Raw genomic sequence first — 22,310 nt, forward strand, 5'->3', positions numbered from 1 at the left:
CCTGCTGGATTTGCCATCACACCTTCCAGCTCTCCCAGCAGACCCAGCAGCCTGAGCCCAGTCCCTGCAGGGCCAGACCCCGGGGCAGGGGGCTGAGAGTGGCACAGGGCAGGTTTGTCCTGCTCTCCCTGCCCAGCCAGGCCTGGCATGACCTCCCAGGGCAGTGAGTGCTCTGCCATGCAGCATTTCGGGGCTGGGATAAACCGGGAGGTGCCAGCCCACTTCCAGAGCCTAAATTTAGACAGAGGAGAAAGTTCATGAGTGTGTGACAGCCGCAGACTTGGGGGCACAGGGCTGGGGCCACCTGTCCCCTGTGTCCTTGAGGAAGGGGAGGGTGTCACACTTCTTGCTCCAGGGGTAAAGCTCTGGGGTTTGGCCCCCGATCAGCAGTTGGCACTAATTAATAAAGGATTGTGTGAGCCTCTGCGGGCTCCCAAAATCTGCTGGCAGGACACAGCCGTGCAACAGGAGAGGTCAGCACCCAAAAACTGCGCTCTGATCTCAGCTGCTCTCAGGTTTCTCCTTTCCGGAGGCGCTGCGGCGTGTGCGGGACATCCTGCCCCGGGCACGGGTCTGGCAGCGCCCCGCGGCCCCGGGGCGGGACGGGCCGGCTCTGACACAGCCCCCGGAGCGTGAGCGGGCTCTGGCAGCTCCCGTCCCCTCCTGGCTGCGTGTCAGAGCCCTGTGACATCCGCAGCGGGAGTGTCCTTCAGTCCCTGTCCTCCCGGGAAGGACAAATTGGGCGGGCAGGTGTCTGTCCCCTCGGTCCTGCTGTCCTTGCAGGCACATGAGCTGGCTGGCACGCCAGGAGCAGGAATCCTTCCATGCACTCTGGAGGCGCCAGGTCCCCTCCCCGTCACTGTCCCCACCAGATGGCAGTGCCGGAGTGAGGCACTGCCGGACACCGGGGACTGTCACCGGGCTCGGGCACGGCGGCCGGCAGGGACAGGGTCCCCACCCGCCTGGCAGCGGTGTCCCCACCAGAGGCCACCCCACTGCCACCACCCGCAGCGGCAGGCCCCCGGAGCCCCGGCCTCGATGTCCCCGTCTCGGGAGGGGCTGCGGGCAGCGAGGGCTGGGGCGGGACCCAGCGCTGTGGCAGCCTGGCGACAGCAGTGTCACACGAGTGACAGAGCAGTTTCACCTCACCCTGCACACAGGGCGATGAGGACTGGGAAATGTGGGATGTCACCACAGCTCGGGGACATGGGGCTGCCTCCAGCTGATGCCTTAAGTTTTATCCCCCGTGTATTTCAGGTTCTGTGGTGCCCAGGGAGCAGCTCTGAGCTCACAGTCAGTGTCACTCAGCTCTGCACACAGCAGGGACACAAAACAAATCCTTCTCCTGCTGCACACCAAGGACAACTTTCAGCCCCAAAGCACAAACAAGGGTGGGCTGGAGGGAGGAACAAGGATGGGACCTCACAGCCTGGGGCTGGAATGGGACAATTCAACCCCAATGTGCAAATGGACCAAAATGTATAAAAGTATGAGAGTTCGCGACCATTCAGCCATTTTGTGACCATTTTGGGACCATTTTGGGTCCACCTTGGGTGTAGCCCTGGCCAGGCTCTTGTCCTGCCCAAGGTGGATCCTGGAGGCCTTTCAATAAATCCCTGCTTTATTCTCCAGCTCTGTCCAGTCTCTGTTCCAGCTCAGCCTTCCCAAGGCATCACAGCCATGCCAGCCCATGTCCCATAGCTGGGAGCATCCCTGTATTCAAAGAAAACACTTTTTTTCCCCCTCCACCTCCCCTCTGCTTCTTCTCCTGCATCCCTCAGCATCCCCCAGGCATCTTTCCCTGTGTGTTTCATTAGGGCTCAGGGCACCCAAAACCCCAGATATGGTTCACTAGGGCTCAGGGCCCATTTCTGCCCCCGGGGGGGATTACAGGGCAGGGGGGAGCAGGGCCAGCAGCAGCTTGCCAGGGATGCCCAGGGAAACAAACGCTCTCATGTGACTGTATCTGGGACAATACCAGCTTAGCTGTGGGTGCAGCCAGCAGGAATCCTGCTGCTCCCGAGCCCTGCTAGGCATGGATAAACCTACATTAGAGCAATTAATAATAATTAATAATTGGGTCCGCGTTTGGAAAAGCAGCTGCACCCAGCAATGCTCTGCAGAGCATTGTCTAGACAGGGAGATGCAGCCGTGGCACAAGGTACAGTTTTGGGGTGATGAGTTTGGGGTTGCTCAGTGGGGTTGTCCTGCCTTTGGGCTCCTGGGTGGGATTTGGGGCACACACAGGACCCTTCCCCTCAGCCCCCAGCTGCAATCAGGCACATCCCAGCCCCGGGGTTGGGGGTCCCCATACCCACCCTGTGCTGCAGGGATGGAGCCCCCCAAGTGCCTTTGCTCAGCTCTGCTGCCTCCCCCGGGGTCTGAAGCCCCCAGTTGGGAATGGGGACAGGCACAAAGCCACGCTGGGGTGAAAGGATGAGAGCAAAAGGGCCGAGGTGGGAGCACCCCCCTTCCCCCGCGCCGAGGATGCCTCAGGCAGGCGGGGAATTAGTTTTGCACTAAGCTCCTCTGCAATAAACAGAGACACGGGAGCAACGGGCAATTGCTCAGCCTTTAATTACAGCCGGCCAGGGTGTGCAGGGTCACAGGAGCCGGGATCCAGAGCCAGGGGAAATGAGGAGGATGATTTTCAGGAGGAACACTGCAGGAATCTGCAGAACCTTCTGTGCCTGAGCTCCTTTGTTGTCCCTCTCCTTCACCAGGACCCTCCAGTCCTCCCAGCCCAGAACGACTCAGATCCCAGAATGATGGATGATGGAATATCCTGAGCTGGAAAGGACACACAAGGATCATCAATCCCAAGTCCTGTCTCTGCCCAGACCCTCTAACAATCCCATCCTGTCATCCCTGGTGTCCAAAGGCTCCTGGAGCTCTGGCAGCCTCGGGGCCGTGCCCATTCCCTGGGGCATCACAGGAGCCTAATGGAGCCCCAGAAACCCCTCTGAGCTTCCTGACAGCCTTCCCACCCTCTGGCATTGCTGCTGGGAAACTCACTGAGCAGCTGGTTCCCTCCTCAAGGCCTTTTTGCTAGTTAGAGGTGTCTTAAAGGCCACTGGGGTGACACAGAGACTGAGGGGCCATCACTAAACCTGTCCCTTGTCATCGTGCAGGGGTCCTCTCGCCAGAGCCTCTCCCATCCAGGAGGATGAGGGGCTGGAAAAGCTGCCCTTGAATCCTGTGTTTTCCTGGGCTCCCAGGCACAGGGACAGGCTGGGGAAGCTGCGGTGTGTCCCCGCTGAGCTCGGACAGATGCTGTTTGTCTTTCTCCTGGCTGTGGCCAGGCACCTGCCTGCTGATGGATGGCGGTGTCACAGCAGAGATCCTGTGCTGTCACAACCCCTGGGTCTCTCATGGGGTGGAAAATCTGGGGGGATACTCCACCACGAGCTGCTTTTCTTCCCCGAGGGTCTGAGTCCCAGAGGTGACCGGGTAGGGAGCCTGAAGGAGGAAGCAGCAGGGTGAGACCTCGCTCTGAGGATGTCCTTGGTCCACCTGGCAGGAGGACCCTTCCCTTCCCTTCCACCTCCTGCTCCTGCTTGGATCCTCAAGACTTGAACCCCTCAAGTCAGAAATTTTCTTTCCTCGTGTCCAAAGCCACCCAGTGTCACCCAAATTCACCCAAAGTCACCCAAAGCTGCCCAAAGTCACCAGCCTTCCTCCCTCACGAGCCCCCCTGAGCCCCTCCAGGCATTCCCCATGTCCCCTGGTTGACAGGACGTCCCCAGTGCCGGTTGGATGCACAGGACCAGGGCAGTGCCGTGGGGATGTGAATTTGGGAAAGCTGCCCCAGGCACGTGCGGGGTTTGAGCCTCTTCATTTGCAGCTTTAATGATTCTCCCACTCGGAGAACAGCTAATGAGCCGTGGGGATCCAATTAGAGTTCTCTGGTCGGCCTTTCACCTCCTCCTTGCCAGTTAAAACCAAAAGGAGAGGGAAAAAAAAAAAAAATGCCCCACAAGTGGCGGCGTGGAGACAATTAGATCAGTGTCTGCTTAATGAGTTCACGGATCCAGCACAAATATCCCTCTTTGGAGGAGAGGCAGGAGCCGGCTCAGAGCCTTTGTGGGGTGCAGCCGAGCCCTGCCGGGATTTGGGGTTTGCTGCCTGCACCCCCTGGGCCCCCAGAGCTGCTCTTTGTCAGGCGCAGCAGCCAGCCGGCCTCTTCCACCGTGTTTTTCCAGGATCAGGGATCCTAACAAACTCCAGATGCTCCAGAAGAGCCGCAGGAAAACCTTGGGGGTGGGAGCAGGACGGGCGCTGCGAGGCGGGGCAGAAGCGATTGGAAGGCGCCGGGAGCATCGGCGGTCACCTGGGCACCCCGCGGGGTGACAGATGCCACCCGGCAGGAGCTGGCGGGGTCCCCCCGGTGCCGGCAGCCCCCCCGGGCCGGCGTGGCTGCGGCGGCGCTGCCGAGCCCCACGTGGCCGTGCCGAGCAGATTTTGCTTGGCTGCCTGGGCTATATTTAGCCGCCTGTAAAAGGGGTTAGCGAGCAGCGCTGGAGCCAGTGGCACAGCTAAGAATGTCAACGTAAGAGCAGCCAAGGATAAAAAAAGCCCAGGCCGGGCGCTGGGAGCTTTGCACAAATCCCCGCGGCTGCGGGATGGAGGTGGAGGCGGGCAGGGATGCGGGCTGTGCCCACAGCTCCCGGTGGCACCGAGCCCTGGCCACTCCCTGTCCACCCACCTGGAGGTGTCTCGCAGATTTCGGGCCGGTTTGCGGCGTCTCTGCCCTCAGCTGGGCACTCGGGGGTTGGAGTCTGGTGGGGCTGGTGGAAATCCCGAGTTCTGGGGCTGGGTGTCCCCTCTGTGCGCAGGGGACAGTGGCACGCAGGAGCCACAAAGGGCTGGAGGTGTTTGTGAGGCTCCACAGCCCCATCCAGGCATCTGGAAGGTACTGGAGCGTGAAAAATAGATTTGAGCGCTTCCTGTTTTTGCCCATGAACACATTTTTTGGGGATGCTGCCTTTCTGCTCGATTAACTCCAGCACACCTTTCCTCCCAACGCTCCCCTCACCACCCTGACCTGGCCCCTTCAGGCAAGAACTGAGCAAATCCTGCCACATCCCAGCTCTTCCCACCCCATCTCAGCTCTTCCCATCCCATCCCATCCCATCCCAGATTTCCCAAGCCCTCCAGTGCTGCTCTGAGCTGTCCTGACCTTGCCTGGGCTCACTCCTGCCCGTGCAGCCCAGGCTGCTGCCCAGAAATGTGGGATTTCAGCCAATGTCAGAGCCAATGCACAGGCAAGGTGGTTCCCCTGAACTAATTCCCAGAAATAATTTGCACGTTCTGCTGGTCCACCGGGGCAGGGGATGAATATTCTGGTGGCTGAGCCCCAAGAGAGGCACTTTGAGTCATTCAGTGCCCCTTTTTTTCCACAGCCCCTGTGATGAGCTGGCAGCAGGATGAGCCTCAGGCTGGGATTGCATCTGGCTGCCGGATCCACCTCACCTTTGGGTCAGGAAGGAGCTTCTGCTGCTGCAAAAACAGCAACAAATCATTCTTTTGGTTGAAATTTTCCATTCTGCCGGGGACAGTGAGGCTGCGGATGAGTTGCAAAGACCTGTGCAACTCACTGCAGACATTCCAGCTGCCCTGACCGCTTGAATTAAGGACTAAAACCAGGAGGAGCAGCTCATGTGCTGTCCCCCACCGGGGCAGGATGCTCTGGGCTGGCACACGCCGTGGGGGGGAAGATCTCCAGAAGCTCCCTGACGTCCTGGGGGCAGATGGAGCTGCAGAATCCTCGTGCCCTGCGAAGGACAGGGCGGAGCAGCACACTGGGATGCAGATGGCAGAGTCCTGGAGCACGGAGGGTGCCGGGCAAGGGCACTGCTGCAGCACCGAGATGTCCAGACTCTCGGCTCAGTGTGACGCTCCAGCCTGCCTGGTGACAAAGCTTCTCCCCGGGAGCTGTTGGCGGGCATTTTCCCTCTGCTGTGAAATCCTGCAGGCGAGGAAATGCTCTCGCTGCCTTTGGCCCCCGAGATCTCACGGGCAGGGAGGTTTTCCCCGAGGGCCGAGCACGTTCCCCGCAGATCCATCCCTCGGGAGCCACCTCCATCCCTCCAGGGCCGGCCTCGAGGCCGTGCCCTGCTGGAGCTCATGGAAAGTCCCAACCCCCAGCCAGGGAACAACCTGCAGGTCCCCAAACCCTGTGACCCGTGTCCCAAAATAGCACCTTCACCGAGGGACTGACGCAGCGCCGGGGCTCAGGAATAACCTTCCCTGCACGTCACCTGTGTCCCCAGCAGGGAAATTTGGGCTCAGCCGGGCTGCAAATCGGAAAGATGTGTCTAAAAGAGGAACGGCACAGGGCTGCTCTCCCCCAGCAGTGACATCTAGCCCGGATCAGAGCCCGCAGCGCTGGGCTGCCCACAGTGCTGCTCCCTGCCTGCTGCCTCCGCACCGGGAGCTGCCCCGGACCTGCGGCAGCCCCAGGGGCCGTGGGGTTATTGACCCTCCTGCCCCAGGGAGATAAAGCAGCTGGGCAGCAGCAGCAGGAGAACAGACTCTTCCGGAGCCATTTTCTGCCAGTTCTGGGTTTTTAGGGGAAATAGGATTTAGAGCAGGTGGCAGAGCAGGGAGCAGCCTGAGCCCATCCTCGCTGGCTTCACAGCCCTGATGGATCAGTCAGGGGCTCTCCCAAAGCTCAGGAGAGCACAAACAATATATTTTCGGCCCTCCATCAGCAGGGAAGCTCATCCTGCTGGGAGTATCCTGGGAAGAGGATCCCGAGGTCTGCAAAACCCCAGGGCAGCAGCTGAAAGAGCAGAGGAAGAGCAGAGCAGCCTTTGCCCCCACGCTGGTGCAGCACCAAGCACCATGGCCCTGCCCTGCACCAGCTCCCAGTGGGAGCTGCCTGAGCAGGGAATAATTTTGGAATAATTTTGGAATCATTTTTCCCTTTCCAGCTGCTGTCCCGAATCCCTGGGGTTTGTACCCGAGAGTTCTGGGGGCTCCAGCTGGGCCTGTGGGCTGCAGATGTTCCGTGTGCCCTGGATGCAGAAGGGCTGGGGAAGGTTATTCCGTGTCAGCCCTGCGCCGGCAGGATCCGGAGGGACTCACACACCTCTGGCGTGCCTCAGTTTCCCCAGCGCCCCCAGCCCAGCCATCCCGAAGGATCGCGTTGGGAGAGGGAATTGTTCAGCCTTGGAGGAGATGGGCGTGTGATGTGGCTGCCCTTCAGCCGCCCCAGGGCAGAGCATCCCCCGGGGCCGCTCGGGAGCTGCGGGAAGGGAGAACTCTCCAAGGTGCTCCCAGTCACTGGGGCTCTCCTCCCGTCCCTTCCCATCCGCTCCCTCGCTGCCAGCCGTCCCCTCGGCCCGCCACAGCGGTGTCACATCCGATCGGCTGCCAGGCAGGATAAACATCGCCGCTGCTCGGCCCGACGCTGCTCCGGAGAGGGGAGACAGTCAAGGAGAAAGCGGAGCGTGAGCAGCTAAAAATAGCGGCTGGCGAAGGCTCCGCTCCCCGCCGGCCGCGCGGGAGCTGCTGCCACTCGCCCGTCACCACGCGTGAGCGAGCGGCGACACCCATGTCCCCTCCCCTGGCTGCCGGGGGCGGCGGCTGCAGCCCCTCGCGAGCTTTTGGGGTTCGGTGTCCCGGTGGCGCCGGTGGCTCGTGTCCCTGTCCCGCCGGTGGGCGCGGGGCTCCGGGGAGCATCGCCCGTGCCGGGCCAGCGGCCCCGGCCGTGCCCGGAGCTGCCAGAGGGTGTCCCCATGGCCACCAGCTCCAGGGACACGGACGGCACCGACACCTCGCTCCAGGTGCTGAGCGTCGCCCCTCGCCATCAGCAGGGAGAGGAGCTTGGCCAGAGCCGGGAATTCGGGATCACCGCCCCGCTCCTGCCGGGGACAATGGGGGGACAACGACCCCGTCACACGCGGGGGTCTGTCCCAAAGCACACCCCGCTCCCCCAGCCCTGGGGACAGCCAGGGGCCACGAGGGACATTTTGTAGCCTCTCGCCAGCCGCACACGGTTTCCCAGTTGCGGGGATGCCGATGGAAGCGCTGGGAGGTGGTTCCTGCTTCTGTGTGGAATTCCAGTCGGTTTTAATTCCCGCTCTGCCTGCCCCACCTCGCTGCCCTGTCCCAGCTCAGGGGTGGCGGTGAGAGCCCCCATCTCACACCTCGGCGCTGGCCGTGTCCCCCCCTCAAGGTGACGCCGGTGTCAGGCCAGGAGCAGCTGGTGGCATCTGCTCGGCGCCCAGGCTGTGCCCGGCGTCCCTCCAGCGGGGGCGGCCCCGGTGCGGGGCTGTGCCGGGATCCGCTGGATTCTCCGGCCGCGTTCGGGGTCTCCCAGCCCCCCGGCCCCTCCCCCACCCACCACATGCCACACGGGTGCAGCCACAGATTTTTTAATATTTTTTTTCTTTTCCCTCCCCCGCCAAAGATTCGGAGCCTGTCATTGATTTTGGCCTCACTGTGTGGGTTGGGGTCAAATTGTCCTGGTGGGCGAGCAGAGCCCCCTGAACCCACCCCCATCCCCCCCCCCGGGGCTCTGCAGCCGGGAGCCGAATCGGGGAGATCGGAGAGAAAATGAGCCATTTCCCGGAGCAGGGCCGAGCCCCCCGCCCGGGCTGGGGGCTGCGAGCGGGGCAGAGTCACCCGGGGGGAGATGGCAGCGGGGGGATGTCACAGCGCGGGGGGACGCGGGGACACAGCGGCCCGAGGGGCGGCCCCGGCGGCGGGGGGAGAGGGGGGGCTGCGGGCGGGGCCGGCGCTGGTCCCCCCCGCGCCGAGCGGGGGCCGGGCCGGGCGGGAGCGGCGGCGCTGGGCGGGCGGCGGCGGCGGCGGCTCGGCCCCGGGTGCCCCAGGGCCGCCTGGAGCCGGAGGCTTCCCCGCGGCTGCTGCCGAGCGTGGAGCATCCTTCCCCCGCAGCCGGGCTGGCACCGGCACCGGCACCGGCACCACCATCGGCACCGGCACCACCATCGGGACTGACACCGGAATCAGCGTCGACACCGGCACCGGCATCACCGACATCCCCATCGCCCCCGGCACCGGCGGCGGCGTCACCTTCGGTGTCACCGTCACCAGCGGCCTCGGCACCGGGATCGCCGCCGGCACCAGGTGAGCGGCTGGCGGCTGCTGGGCGCAGGTGACGTGGTGGCACCGAGGCCCTGGGCCACCGCTGATGTGCCCTGGGCTCACGGGAGCGAGGTGCCCACCCCGGGAAGGTGGAGGGGCCGGAGGGTCAGGGGATGGCGGTGGCCTCGGGGACAGGTGGGTTTTTGGGGGGATGAAAGTTTGCGGCAGCGGCAGTGGGGTGTCCCTCGAGGGCTCGGAGAGCAGTGACCCCCAGGGGCAGGGGGCTCCGGGGAGGATTTGGGGGAGCAGTGCAGACAGACAGCAAAGCTCGTCTGTCTCGGGGTGGGCACTCAGACCAACCCCGATGGCGGCACCCTGGCGTGTCCTGGGTCACCGCTGTCCCCTCCACCCTTCCCCCTGCCCTGCCCCGTTCTCCTCTCGGCTACCACGGCACTTGTACCCCCACCCCAGCTCCAGCCCTCGGCTTCCCGGGTTGGAGCTTCCCAGACGATTTGGGCCCGGGGAGCTGCGGCGGTCCCCAGGCACGGAGAGTCCCCCCCGGGGCTGAGCACCCCCCGGGCAGGGGACACACTCCTGTGGTGCTTCCTCCGGAGAGGAAAGGGCTTCCCCCAGGGACGGCCCCTCCTCCCTGCCTTCGGGGCATCATTCTGGCAGATTGCCCCTGCAGATGCTTGGATCGGGTCCCTTTGGTCCCCGGCGCTGGCTGCTGTCCCCTGGCTGGGTGGCAGTGCCACCGAGGAGGTGGCAGAGGCAGGATGTCCCGTGCTCACCCCGAATCCTCCCGGCCCGTGACCTTGGGGTGTCCACCAAGGGACAGCTCAGTCCTTGCTGTCACAAACAGACACAGCCCTGCCGCTGTCCCCCTGTCCCCACCCCTCCCCTGCTCAGCACCATCTCCCCCCAAAAAGCAGGAGGCTGCGAAGGGGAAAGGGGGTGGCAGAGCCAGATTCTCTCTTCTTTAAACTGAGGGAATCCCGGCATTTCTCCCCGGACGGGGACACTGGGAGGCAGAGTGGGGGTGCTCTGGGGGTTCAGCTCCTGGGGCAGCTGGAGGAGCTCTGGCTGGGTGCTCCAGATCTTGGGGGACCATGAGCAGGATGGGGACCATGGCCCTGCCCTGCCCTTGGCTGCTGGAACAGGCAATTCCCGCTCCTGGCTCAGCCCTGGGGTGTTGGATCTGGCTCTGCTCCATCGCGGTTCTCCAGCCGTGCCTCTGATCCCAGCGTGCCTGCACGGATTTCTTCCCTCCTTGGCTTTTGGTCCCTTCCCTGCCCTTCCAGGGGCCGAGGGGTTTGTCACAGGCTGGTGGTGACAGCTGGAGAATCCTGATGGAGCAGGGATGGTAGGAAACATCTGGATCACCTCCACGCAAGGCCTCACCACCTTGGGTGGGGGTTGTTGCCTCAAAACCGGGTGTCCTGGAAGTTTCCCACCTCTTTCCTTGGCTGAGCTGCGGTGGGAAGGAGAGGCTCCATCCAGGGGCCTGGGGGAGCACATTCCCGGGGCTCCCCGGGGAGCCAGAGCCCCTAGGGAAAGTTCAGCTGCCTCTGCCCCCCGCAATTCTGGGTGCTCTGGCAGGGCTGGGAGCCTCCTCCATTCCCAGCTGGACCTGGGGCCTCTCCAGGTGCCACCAGATGGAGGAGAAGGAGCTCATGCAGGGACATGAGGCTCTCGTGGCACACGAGTCCAGTGTCACCCAGTCCATGGCACTCCCGGCGTGGCCCAGCCTGGGATGTGCTCGGTGGCACCCAGCTGGCACTCGGTGACAGCCCACAGCCCTTGTCACAGCTCCCCAGGTTCCACCTGGCACCATTCCCTGCGCCACCCACGGCTCGGCAGCCAGGGGAGCCGAGGGTGTCCCCGGTCCCGTCCCCGGGTCGTGTCTGTCAGCTCCACCCGGGATGCTCGGGCTGGGGCAGAAGGTGAACACCGTTCGAGGAGGAGGGAGCCCGAACCTGGGGAGGAATGAAACTGCTCTGGATGTGGGTGATGTGTTTATTATGCAAAATTACCTGGTTTTATTATGTAAAATTACAGTTTGTGGTGTGCCGGAGCAGGGAACTGATGGTTCTGCTGGGAGCTCCATTACCCAGGGCTCAATCACCCTAATTACCCTCATTAGATCCCTTCCTCCCCCGCGGAGATGTGGAGCTCCCGTTGACTGCCCTGATGCCCAGAGTGGGGCTGGCTTATCCAGGTGCCGGGTCCCCGTGGGGCTGGGGGCGGCCCCCATCCCCTCATGCCAAAGGGGATCTCGCTTTTCCCCCCTGGACTCAAAAAGGACCTGGATGCAGCCGATGGGACTGAGGAATGTGGGGAAGGGAGGCTCACCCAGCACCTTTATAGGATCCCTGATGGGCATCCAAACTCCCCAGGAGAAATTCCTGTGCTCCTCCCACCACTCCAGCTGATTACCTTTAATCAGTTAATTAAAGGGAATTAACTGATGGGGGTGGAGGATGGAATAGGAATAGCTCTGGAATAGGTCACAGCTTCCACGCTGGTGAGCACCTGGCTGGCCTGGGAGTGGCTGGAGCAGCTCCCCTTCCTCCCTGGGATGGAGTGGGATCCATCCATCCATCCATCCATCCATCCATCCATCCATCCATCCATCCATCCATCCATCCATCCATATATCCATCCATCCATCCATCCATCCATCCATCCATCCATCCATCCATCCATCCATCCATCCATCCATCCATCTATCCCTTCCGTCCTTCCCTCCTTCCCTCCCTCCTTCCCTCCCCACAGGGCATGGGCAGGCTCCAGGAGCTGCTCCTGCAGCAACAATCCCCATCCCCACCCAAACCAAAGTGGGGTGAGGATCTCTCCCTGCTGGATGCCAGAGCTGTCCCCTGCCCCTGGCACTGGGAATAAAGGCACTGCCAGCCTTTGGGATTTGCCATGTTCCCACGGGGAATGGCCATGGCTGGTGGTTTCTGGGTGCTTTTCCTACCCCTGGTGTTGCAGAGGAGACCTCCCTGCCGGCCCTGAGCTGCTCCCACCACCGTGCTTTACCCAGCGCACAGATCAGAGCCTGGCCAGGGAGCTGATCCCTCCCTCAGGGGTGTCCTCCCGCCAAGCAGCTCCATCCCTGCCAGCAGCAGCATTCCCAGAGCCCTGAGTGCCCCCTGGCCACTCCCAGCCCCCAGAAACTCAGCTCCGTGTGATGGGAAAGCCAGAAATCCTTGCTTTGAGCACAAAGGGATGGGAACGTTCCCCAGGGGAGAACTGGGATCCCAGGGAAAGCAAGAGGGATGAGGAGCAGTGATGTGTGCCGGGCTGGGAGCCTCAGAGGATGGGGAAGAGGAGCTGGGATTTGGCCATTCCCTCTCTGGGCGCCATGGGCAGCACAGCCGTGGTTATCCAGGTTTTCCATGCCCTCTCCTGGAGGTCTGGGATGCGGGATGAAGCCCTGAAGTGTCAGTCCATGTCCTCGTGCCTCTGCCCACTGAGCCTTTGGTGCTTTGCTCTCTAATTAGAGCAGCTCGGGCCTGTCCAGGGCTGGACGCCAGGAGGTCCCGAGGGAATCACACAGCCAGGTTTGCCCGGTGCTTCCAGCATCTCTCCAGGTTGCCCCGTGAGCTGCTCCCAGAGGAAAAATGCCTCAATTTTATCCCGGTGTGGACTCCCAGGAAATGCTGAGCTCAGCAGAGCTGTGCCAGGATTAAACTGCTGAGTCCTCTGGAGTGCTTCTCCCCGGCCCAATCCAGGTCTGCAGGATCCAGAGGGGATTTTCTCTGGTCCCTGCCCTGGGGGGACGCCAAGCCCTGATGTGGGACGTGGTGGGAGCACCCCCAGGTCTGGAAGCCCCTGGGTTTGGGTTGGCAGAATTTGGGTTTGCTCAGGGAAACTCAGGATTGGGATGTCAGGGAGCACAAGATCTGGATTCACCCCCACACTGGAGCAGGGATGGCTCTGGTTTGTGTTTCCAGTGTTAAAAACCAAAGGGGCAGTTTATACAAACACCCTGAAATCCCTTCTGGGCAGACTCGGGTTGGGTTTTAGCGATTTTTCCTGGTTTTTGTGGGATAGTAACAGAGCTGAACTCTGCCATCATCCCCCTGGCTGATGGAGAAATAACACAGCCTCTGCTTCTGCCGGCGGCTCCATTCCGTGGATGTCAGCAGCAAACCCCTCCTCCCGTGCACATCTCCCTGCTGGAAGCCGGGAATTACAGGGAATGGAGATTACCGGTGTCCCATTTCACAGCCCTTCCTTCTCCTTGCCTTGAACACGAGTTTAGGTCCCAGTGTCCCACAAGCCCCGCTGAGCCTGTCAGGAAGGGTTTGTGCTCTGCCTAGGCCGGTATTAGCTGGGACACAGCTCAGGCTTTGTGTGGAAATAAAAATTCCAAGTCCTACAGCTGGGAAAAAAAAAATAAAAATCATAGAATCCCTGGTTGGAAAGGATCTTAAAGCACATCCAGTCTCACCCCTGCCGTGGCAGGGACACCTCCCATGTCCCAGGCTGGGCTTGGATACTCACAGGGATCCAGGGGCAGCCACAGCTGCTCTGGGCAGTGAGACCCTGAACTGTGCAAAAGGAAGCAGAAGGTGAAGGCTGATCTTTAAAAGGATCCAGGGAGAGGTCTGGGTGGAATAATTCAGGGTTTGGGTGTGAGCAGGGGTGGGACTGAGCCTAAATAAAGGTCCTGCCCATCAGCAGGGCCGTGACGGGGACCAGGCAGGGAGCAGGGGAAAGGGATGTGAGGGTGATGGAGGGGACAAAGAGACAATTCCTAAATCCATGGATTAGACGATCCAAGCACAAGGAGTGGTGGAGAAGAGGGAAATCAGGTCTGGATGTGAGGATGAGTGTGCAAGAGCAGGAGGAAGGTCAGAGCTCAAGGCAGGACACAATGGGAAGGGGCTCAGAGGGTGATGGGAATTCCTCTGGAAGTGCATGATCCCAACGAGGAGGATCTGCTGCTCCATGGAGAGGGAAGGGAAGGAGTGGGAGCCACTTGTCCCGTGCCTTTGGAACATGGGCTGTGTTGGGAAGGGAATCACAGGGAGGAGCCAACCCTGCAGGTACCGGGATGTGCTGGACCTCCTCAGGCTGGGTCAGAGCTTTGGGGAGCAGCCAGTGTCACCTCTGCTGAGAAATCCCACTGGAACAACTCCTCAGAGCTTTGGGAAAGAGCCAGGGAGCCTGGGGAAAACTGGGGAGAAACCAGTGGCAGGCCTTGCTGATGGTCCAAGCAGGATTCAGGTTCTCTTGGATCCTGCACTGCTTCACTCCTGACCATCACCCCAAAGGAGCCCGGCAAGATCCGAGCCGGCCCAAATCCCTTTTTGGCCCACCTGGAATCCTGGGCATTTAGGGATAAAAGGGCCAGGCCATGGTTGAAGAGGTTCCACTGCTGAGGGCAGGCAAAGGGGTGTCAACATCCCACGGGAATGTGTCCTGGAAGCTGCATCCCTGGCAGGACGGATCATCCTCTCTGGACACTTCCTTGTGTGGAGCAAAACCTCGTGTACTCCAAAAGTCGTTCTGCACCTTCCCCGTTCAATATTCCTGCACCAGCCTACATCCCTGCAGCCTTTTCCCCCTTTCCCAGGAAAGGACGAGTTCAGGACAATATTTCTCCCCTTCCCTCCCTCTCACTGGGATCCAGGAGCTGTCCCTGGGCAGGTGACACAGCCCGTTCCCACCTGGCTCAGCACCCCCGGGGCTCCAGCAGCCTGCAGCCACTTCCCTGGAGAGGAACCGAACCTGCTGCCTCCCCGGGAGAGCTCCAGATTTTATCCTGTGTTTAATTATTGCCATCTGCTGTTCCCGGCTCCAGGGGCTGCTCGGGCTGTCTGGTGCCTGTCAGGCTCTGGTTAACCCGGCCCCGCTGGATTTCCCTCCCGTGTGGACTCCTGGCTCATTTTCCTGGATGATGCTCCCATTCCCTCCTGACCTGGGGCAGCTCTTTCCTTCCCATTTCACTCAATTTTACAGTTCCATCTCGCTAAATCCTTCCCACTCTTCACCATGTTCATCAGTGTTGCTGGTGGATTTTTGGAGGGTTTGTTCCAGGCCGCAGCATTCCCAGCACGGAGCCCATAAAATGTCGAATTAAACGAGCAGGAGGAACCCCCCAAACAGAAAAAGCCAAGACCATTAAATGCCCCAAGCCCCCTTCCGGAGGAGCTCATGACCCATTAACAACTCAGAAGATGAAGAGGCAAATCCTTGTGGCTAAATGAATCCTCAAGATCCCTGTAACACCTCCCAGGTCCTGAATTCCTGGAGCATTCCTGGTTTGCTGTCCCTGGCGGGGGAATGTGTTTGGCAAAGCTGTGGTGTGCCCGTGCTGGTCCCCAGGCTCCAGGTGCAGTTTGGGGTCCCTGCCACCCCCAGGAACCCCACAAAGCTGTGTTAGAGGGGACATCCCAAAGCTGGGGGATGTGTCCAGGGGGGTGTTTGACCCTGACCTGGGTTTCTTTGATGCTCCATCCCCAGGTGGGTCACACCTTCCTCCAGGGCTCTGCAATTCCCAGGGAACCCGACCAAGGAACACATCCGTGTCCATCTCCTCCCTTCCGCCTCTCCCAGCACCTTCCCTGTGGCCCGTGCCCTGCAGGGATTGAGGCTAATTTCTGCCCTCCCCTCCTCTATCCCATTAGGGGCATTAAAGCAGCAGCCAGAGGAGCTCCCATGTGACTCCGGGAGCTTTCTTAGGCTGAGGCCACGTTAAGCCACAGAAACTGTCGCTGCTTAGAGGGGGAAATCCTCCCTCACCGCGTTTATCCCGTGGGATTTGCCCCATTCGGGTGGGATTTGCCCCATTCGGGTGGGATTTGCCCGTGGGACCTGGAGGTGGTGGCATGGGGCAGGTGTTGGTGGCTTTGTCCCCAGGAGTCCAGGGACAGCGATGCTGCATCCCAGGAGTGCTCAGGGTGGTGACAACCCCAGGTTTGGGTCCCCGGCCAGCAGCAGGGTCCTGATCCCCGGTGTGGCTTTTCAGAGCGGGGTGAACACACAGGATCCAACGCCATCCCTCATCCCTGGGAGCGTTTTGCTGCGGGCAGGGCAGGATCCAGCAGGTCCTGCAGGCTGATTATTCCTCATCCTCCGGCGCTGGAGGCAGCGGGAGGCGCCGGGGCTGTTGGGAAGGAGCTTTGATCCGGCCTGCGGGGCTGTGGCTCTGCTGGGGCGTGCAGAGCATCTGTGCGTGAGCGTGTGCGAGTGTGCACACGTGTGTGTGTGTGAACATGGCATCGGGGATCCACAGGGATCCACGGGAATCCACAGGGAATCACAGGGATCCACGGGAATCCACAGGGAATCACAGGGAATCACAGGGATCCACGGGAATCCACAGGGAATCACAGGGAATCACTAAATCCTTTAGGCTGGAAAACCCCACCGAGAGCAGAGTCCAGCCATTCCCTCAGCCACCAACCCCTGTCCCCAAGTGCCACATCTCCGTGGCTGTTAAGTCCCTCCAAGGGCAGGACAGCCCTTCCCGTGCAGGATTTGTCCCCAAAACCCATGGAGCGCCCTGGAATGCACGTGCCCGTGTGCTCACACCATCACACGCAGGTGTGTGTTCCCAAACAGTCCCGGGGGACACGGTGGGACACCCCCAGGGATGTCACACGTGTCCCTGTGCCAGGCTCGGGGCTCCCCCAGGTGCTGCTGTGACACAGGCGGTGCCAGGTGGGGGGTGACAAACTCTGGGACAAGGAGGTGACATGGAAGTGCCACATGTGCAGACACAGTGACAGGGAGTGTCACACAGTGTGGCAGGGGTGTCACACATGGATGCACGTGTAACGGGAGCTGTCACACTGTCACACGGGTGTGTCACTGAGCACCACACATGCACAGATGTGTGACCGGGAGTGCCACACTGTCACACAGGTGTGACAGGGAATGTCACACATGCATACACTTGTGGCAGGGGCTGTCACACTGTCACACAGGCACACACATGTGGCAGGGAATGTCACACATGGATGCACATGTAACAGGGGCTGTCACACAGGTGTGTCAGGGAGTGCCACACGTGCACAGACCTGTGACAGGGATTGCCCCACTGTCACATAGACATGAGCGGGAGTGCCACACGTGCACAGAGGTGTGGCAGGGAATGTGACACATGCACACACAGTGTCAGGGGGTGCCACACTGGGTGCCACACTGTCACACATACGCCAGGGAATGCCACATGTGCACACACTCATACAGTCACATGGAACAGCCCAGGCAGAGGTGAGACACACAAACACACACATGTGACAATTCACACATATGTGACAATTCGCACCCGTGTGACAATGCACACATATGTGACAGTGCACATACAGGTGTGACAATGCACACACACTGACAATGCACACACACATGACCATTCACACACGTGTGACAGTGCACACACCTGTGCTGGAGCACTGCAGGTGGCTCCAGAGGGCGATGGCTGTGCAGGTGGACAGGGAACCTCTGTCACTGCCCCTGCCCTTGTCACCCCCAGCCCCGCCCCGTGCCTCAGTTTCCCCCCGAGCAGCACCCGGGTCCTGCCCCTCATGGCACAGCCACCCCAGCACCGATCACTAATTAACTAATCACGAATCACCTCCCGGGTTAATCATTTATTTCTCCCCTCCTCGCAGCCTTGGTCACCCCTCCTGTGCACACAGCACCTGCGCCCGGGGACCTTGGCTCGTCCTCCCTGCAGTGATCTCCAGCGGGAATTCCAGTGATCCCCAGCGGGAATTCCCAGTGGCCCCCAGCACTGCTTCCCAGCAGGGATTCCCAGTGGGACACCGGTGAGTTCACACCCCCACTGCCACCAGCTTGGGGACACCAGTCCCTGCATTGCCACCAACACCTGGCCTGGAGGGGACAGGGTGGTGGTTTGGGGTCCCTGTGCTCTGTGGGGGGTGGAGAGGATTTGGGGGCTGGAGGGCACCTTGTCCCTGCCAGGTCCTGTGCCACCCCTGTGCCACCCTGTGCCACTCTGTGCCACCCCTGTGCCACTCTGTGCCACCCCTGTGCCACTCGGTGCCACTCTCACCTCCCATGGCAAAAGCCCAAAGTGTTTCCAGAGCTGAGCAAACACCTCAAGAAGGTCCCAGCAGTGCAGGCATCAGGATGGCTCCATGCCAGTCGGGTTTTCCTGATTCCAGGGGCTTCCCAGGACAGACACCACCCACCCAGGGCACCCCAGCACCGCTGCTGCCTGGCTCAGCAAAGCCCCTCTCCAAGGGACACGGTGCTGTCCCCAGGCAGAGGACTCCATGCAGTCCTCTGAGTGCTGGCTCAGCCTCCCTCCCTGTCACCTCTGCATCTCCACCCATCCATCCATCCCTCCATCCATCCATCCATCCACCCATCCCACCATCCATCCCTCCATCCCACCATCCATCCATCCATCCCACATCCATCCTTCCATCCCTCCATCCCACCATCCATCCCCTTTCCCACCATGGACGAGGCTCAGGGCAGCCCCCAGGGTGCTGTGGGTGCTCCCCTGGGGACACTCCCTGTTGTCCCCACCCCAGACTCGCTCCCTGTTCCCATTTCACGGCTCCTTGCCCCGTTGGTGACCCCCTACTCTGCCTCCCCCAGGTCGGACCTGAGGGGACCCAGCGGGGAGTCACCCCTGTCGCCTGTGGTGTCACGGGGCAGACACGGTGCCAGGCCAGGCTGGAGGGTGCCCGGTAAGGCTGCCTGGGGTGGGGGTGTCCCCCTGGGGTCGGGTGTCCCCCTGGGGTGGGGGTGAATCCCTTGGGCGGGGGTGCCCCCCTGGGGTGGGGGTGCTGCTGGGACCCCTGGGAGCCCCACGCTGCAGTGACCAGCGGGGATCAGAGCACCCAAAGGTGCCGGGGTGGGGGCAGTGAGTCCCAGGGTGGCCCTGCCTTTGCTCCTGGGGAGCAGCGCGGGTGCAGGGGGAGCAGAGGGCACCACAGAGCCCGGAGCAGAGCCGGGTCCCTTCCGCTCGCCGTGCTCCGGGGGTGACAGAGGGGACGTCTCTCCCCAGGGTTAGCATGACCGAGGTGGAACCCGTGCTGGATTTCGCATCCTCCGGCAGGACGGGCCGGCGTAATGCCCTGCCCGACATCCTGGGCTCGCCCGCCGGCGTCAGCCCCGCGGACCTGCCCCTCAAACTGGCCGAGATGTCCCTGAGCGCAGGTGGGTGACCAGGAGGAGCCGGGGAGGATGTGGGGTGAGCAGGGACAGGGGTTCCCGTGTTCATCCCGGGATTAGGACACTGAGGGGCTGGAGCGTGCCCAGGGCAGGGAATGGAGCTGGGAAGGGTCTGGAGCCCCAGGAGAGGCTGAGGGAGCTGGGAAGGGGCTGAGCCTGGAGAAAAGGAGGCTCAGGGGGGACCTGGTGGCTCTGCACAAGTCCCTGCCAGGAGGGGACAGCCGGGGGGTCGGGCTGTGCTCCCAGGGAACAGGGACAGGAGGAGAGGGAACGGCCATGGGAGGTTCAGGTTGCATATTGGGGAAAATTCCTCCATGGAAAGGGTGTTCAGGCCTTGGGGGGGTTGGAGTGCCCATCCCTGGAAGGGTCCGGGGAAAGCCTGGTCACTGGACTGGGGACAAGGATCGGGCACAGGCTGAACCCGATGCTCTTGGAGCTCTTTTCCAGCCTCGGTGATTCGGTGATTGCACGCCCTGTTCCCACCCCGTGACCCGTCCCCTCGTCTCTCCTGCAGGCAGTGCCCAGGACATGCAGTCGCCCTCGGCGGAGGTGCCCCCTCCGCAGCCCCCCAGCCCCGAGCTGAAGGACACGTCCTAACCCCGCCCGGGGGGGACACTTGTGACCGGCGGAGGAAGGAGGAGGCTGTGGGGCAGCAGCCCGGCTTTCCTGGCACAGCCGGAGTCCGCTGGGATTTCCTCGGTGCTGCCGCAGCGGGACCCCGGAGCGTCCCCCCGGCCATGGGGGAGCGGCGCGTGGCGGGGACGTGGCGGGGACCTGGAGGGGACCTGCCGTGACCGAGGGGCCGTTCCCACACACGCCCTGGGCCAGGACTCGGGGGGAGGAATATTTTTCTTCTGGGGCATTTGGCGGAGCCGAGCGCGGGGGGGTCCCGGGGGGACCCTCCTGGCCGCAGGAGCAGCCACGGGTGTTTCTTGCTGAGTGTGGTGTTCACTGTGATGTTTTTGGGTACCACCTCGTCTTCTGGCCTTTCTTCTGGGCGACTCGGGAGCCCTTCCCGGGTTTTGGGGAGGTGAGGTGGGGAAACACAACCCGAGAGTCCCCCGGGCATTAAGCAAAGCCCCCGGATTGCCAGCGCGTCTGTGAGGGACCCCAGTGAGGAGCAGAGCACCCCAGCGGGGTCCAGCTCCTGCGGCGGGGGGCGCTGGGGAGTTTGGGGTGTGGGCAGCAGGGCCACAGAGCACCCCCAGCTCCCGAGCCAGGTCACCCATTGTCCCCACGCCGGATCCTCTCCCCGGGCGGGGCCAGCCGGCTCCTGCGGCCTTTGGGGATGCCGGAGACACGGAGTGAGGCTTTCCCAGGCTCTGGCCGTGCCCAGCCCTCTGCTCTTGCCAGAGGACGGGATGGGACCCTCCTGCCCGGGCACTGAGGGGCTCAGGGAGGGCTCGTCTGCCGGCTCTGGGGGTCGCTGGCCGGAGCCGGGCGGGATGGCTGGACGTGGAGCTGGAGCCACCTCATCCCTCCATCCATCCCATCCCGGACGGTCACCTACAGCTGTCGCTGTGGGACCAGCAAAGGAATCCCGCAGCCCAGGTCCCCTCTGACACGGCCCGCGGACCAGGAGAGCCGGGCGGGGCCACGGGCGGGGTCACCGTGTCCTGCAGTCCCCATCCCCAGCACCCCGTGGTGTCCCGGCCACCATCGGGCTCTCGGGCACTGTCCCTTGGCAGGGAGGCCAGCCCTGGATGGGAGGGAGGCTGTGTGTGATGGGCAAGTGCAGGGCCATCCGTGTGTGTGTGTGCATCCGTGTGTGTGTGTGTATCTGTGTGTGTGTGTGCATCCGTGTGTGTGCATCCGTGTGTGTGTGTGTATCCGTGTGTGTGTGTGTATCTGTGTGTGTACATCCGTGTGTGTGGGTATCCGTGTGTGTGTGCATCCGTGTGTGTGTGCATCCGTGTGTGTGTGTGTATCTGTGTGTGTGTATCCGTGTGTGTGTGCAATCCACGTGTGTGTATCCGTGTGTGTGAGTATCCGTGTGTATGAGCATCTCGGGGCCTGGGCACCATTTACACGAGTGTTTATGGGCATGGGAACCGTGTGCTTGGGCATTCCTGTGAGTGTGCATACGTGTGTGTGTGTGGGCACCCATTTACGTGGGCGGTCATTGCCATGGGCTCTCGTGTGTGTGTGTACATCCATGGCTAGGCTCATGGGCCCCCACACACACTGGAAACACTGTGTGTGCACATCTGTCTGTGTGGGATCCATTTGCATGAGCATCCATGTGTGCATCCATGTGTGTGTGTGTGCATCTGTGTGTGTGTGCATCTGTGTCTGTGTATCCGTGTATGTGCATCTGTGTGTATCCGTGTGTGTATCCATGTGTGTGTGTGCATCCGTGTGTGTGTGCATCCGTGTGTGTGTGCATCCATGTGTGTGTGTGCATCCATGTGTGTGCGTGTGCATCTATTTGTGTGTGTGCATCCATGTGTGTGTGTGTGCATCTGTGTGTGTGTGCATCTCTGTCTGTGTATCCGTGTGTGTGCATCTGTGTGTATCCATCTGTGTGTGTGCATCCGTGTGTGTGTGTGCATCCGTGTGGGTGTGCATCTTTGTTTGTGTATCCGTGTGTGTGCATCTGTGTGCATCCGTATGTGTGCGTGTGCATCCATGTGTGTGTGCATCCATATGTGTGTGTGTGTGTGCATCCATATGTGTGTGTGTGTGTGCATCCATATGTGTGTGTGTGTGCGTGCATCCATATGTGTGTGTGTGCATCTGTGTGTGTGTGCATCCATATATGTGTGGGCATCCATGTGTGTGTGTGTGCAGCTATTTGTGTGTGTGCATCTATTTTTGTGTTTGCATATCCGTGTGTGTGTGCATCCATGTGTATGTGTGCATCTGTGTTTGTGCATCTGTGTGTGTGTGTGCATCCATGTGTATGTGCATCCATGTGTGTGTGCATCCATGTGTGTGTGTGTATCCGTGTGTGTGTGCATCCATGCATGTTTATCCATGTGTGTGCATCCGTGTGTGTGTTTATCCATGTGTGTGCATGTTTGTGTGTGTATCCGTGTGTGTGCGTGTCCCTGCAGGTGAGCGGTGGCCGTGTTCATGGGTGCTCCGGT

General features: G+C 61.4%; 1 protein-coding gene across 2 annotated transcripts; it reads left to right on the forward strand.

Moving 5' to 3' along the window:
* The first annotated feature begins 17,776 nt into the window (after positions 1 to 17,776).
* LOC136371150 (cAMP-dependent protein kinase inhibitor beta-like) lies at positions 17,777 to 20,057 on the forward strand. 2 transcript variants are annotated; one of them, XM_066335031.1, is made up of 3 exons: positions 17,777 to 17,840; positions 19,055 to 19,206; positions 19,736 to 20,057. In XM_066335031.1, the coding sequence occupies exons 2-3, from the start codon at positions 19,062 to 19,064 to the stop codon at positions 19,816 to 19,818; spliced, it is 228 nt and encodes a 75-aa protein (XP_066191128.1). In that variant the 5' UTR covers positions 17,777 to 17,840; positions 19,055 to 19,061; the 3' UTR covers positions 19,819 to 20,057. The 2 variants fall into 2 exon arrangements, with proteins under 2 accessions (XP_066191128.1, XP_066191127.1); XM_066335030.1 differs by lacking the exon at positions 17,777 to 17,840 and adding an exon at positions 18,648 to 18,734.
* Positions 20,058 to 22,310: the final 2,253 nt, after the last annotated feature.

This window comes from Sylvia atricapilla, chromosome 24 (genome assembly GCF_009819655.1).
Source record: "Sylvia atricapilla isolate bSylAtr1 chromosome 24, bSylAtr1.pri, whole genome shotgun sequence".
Lineage (NCBI taxonomy): Eukaryota > Metazoa > Chordata > Aves > Passeriformes > Sylviidae > Sylvia > Sylvia atricapilla.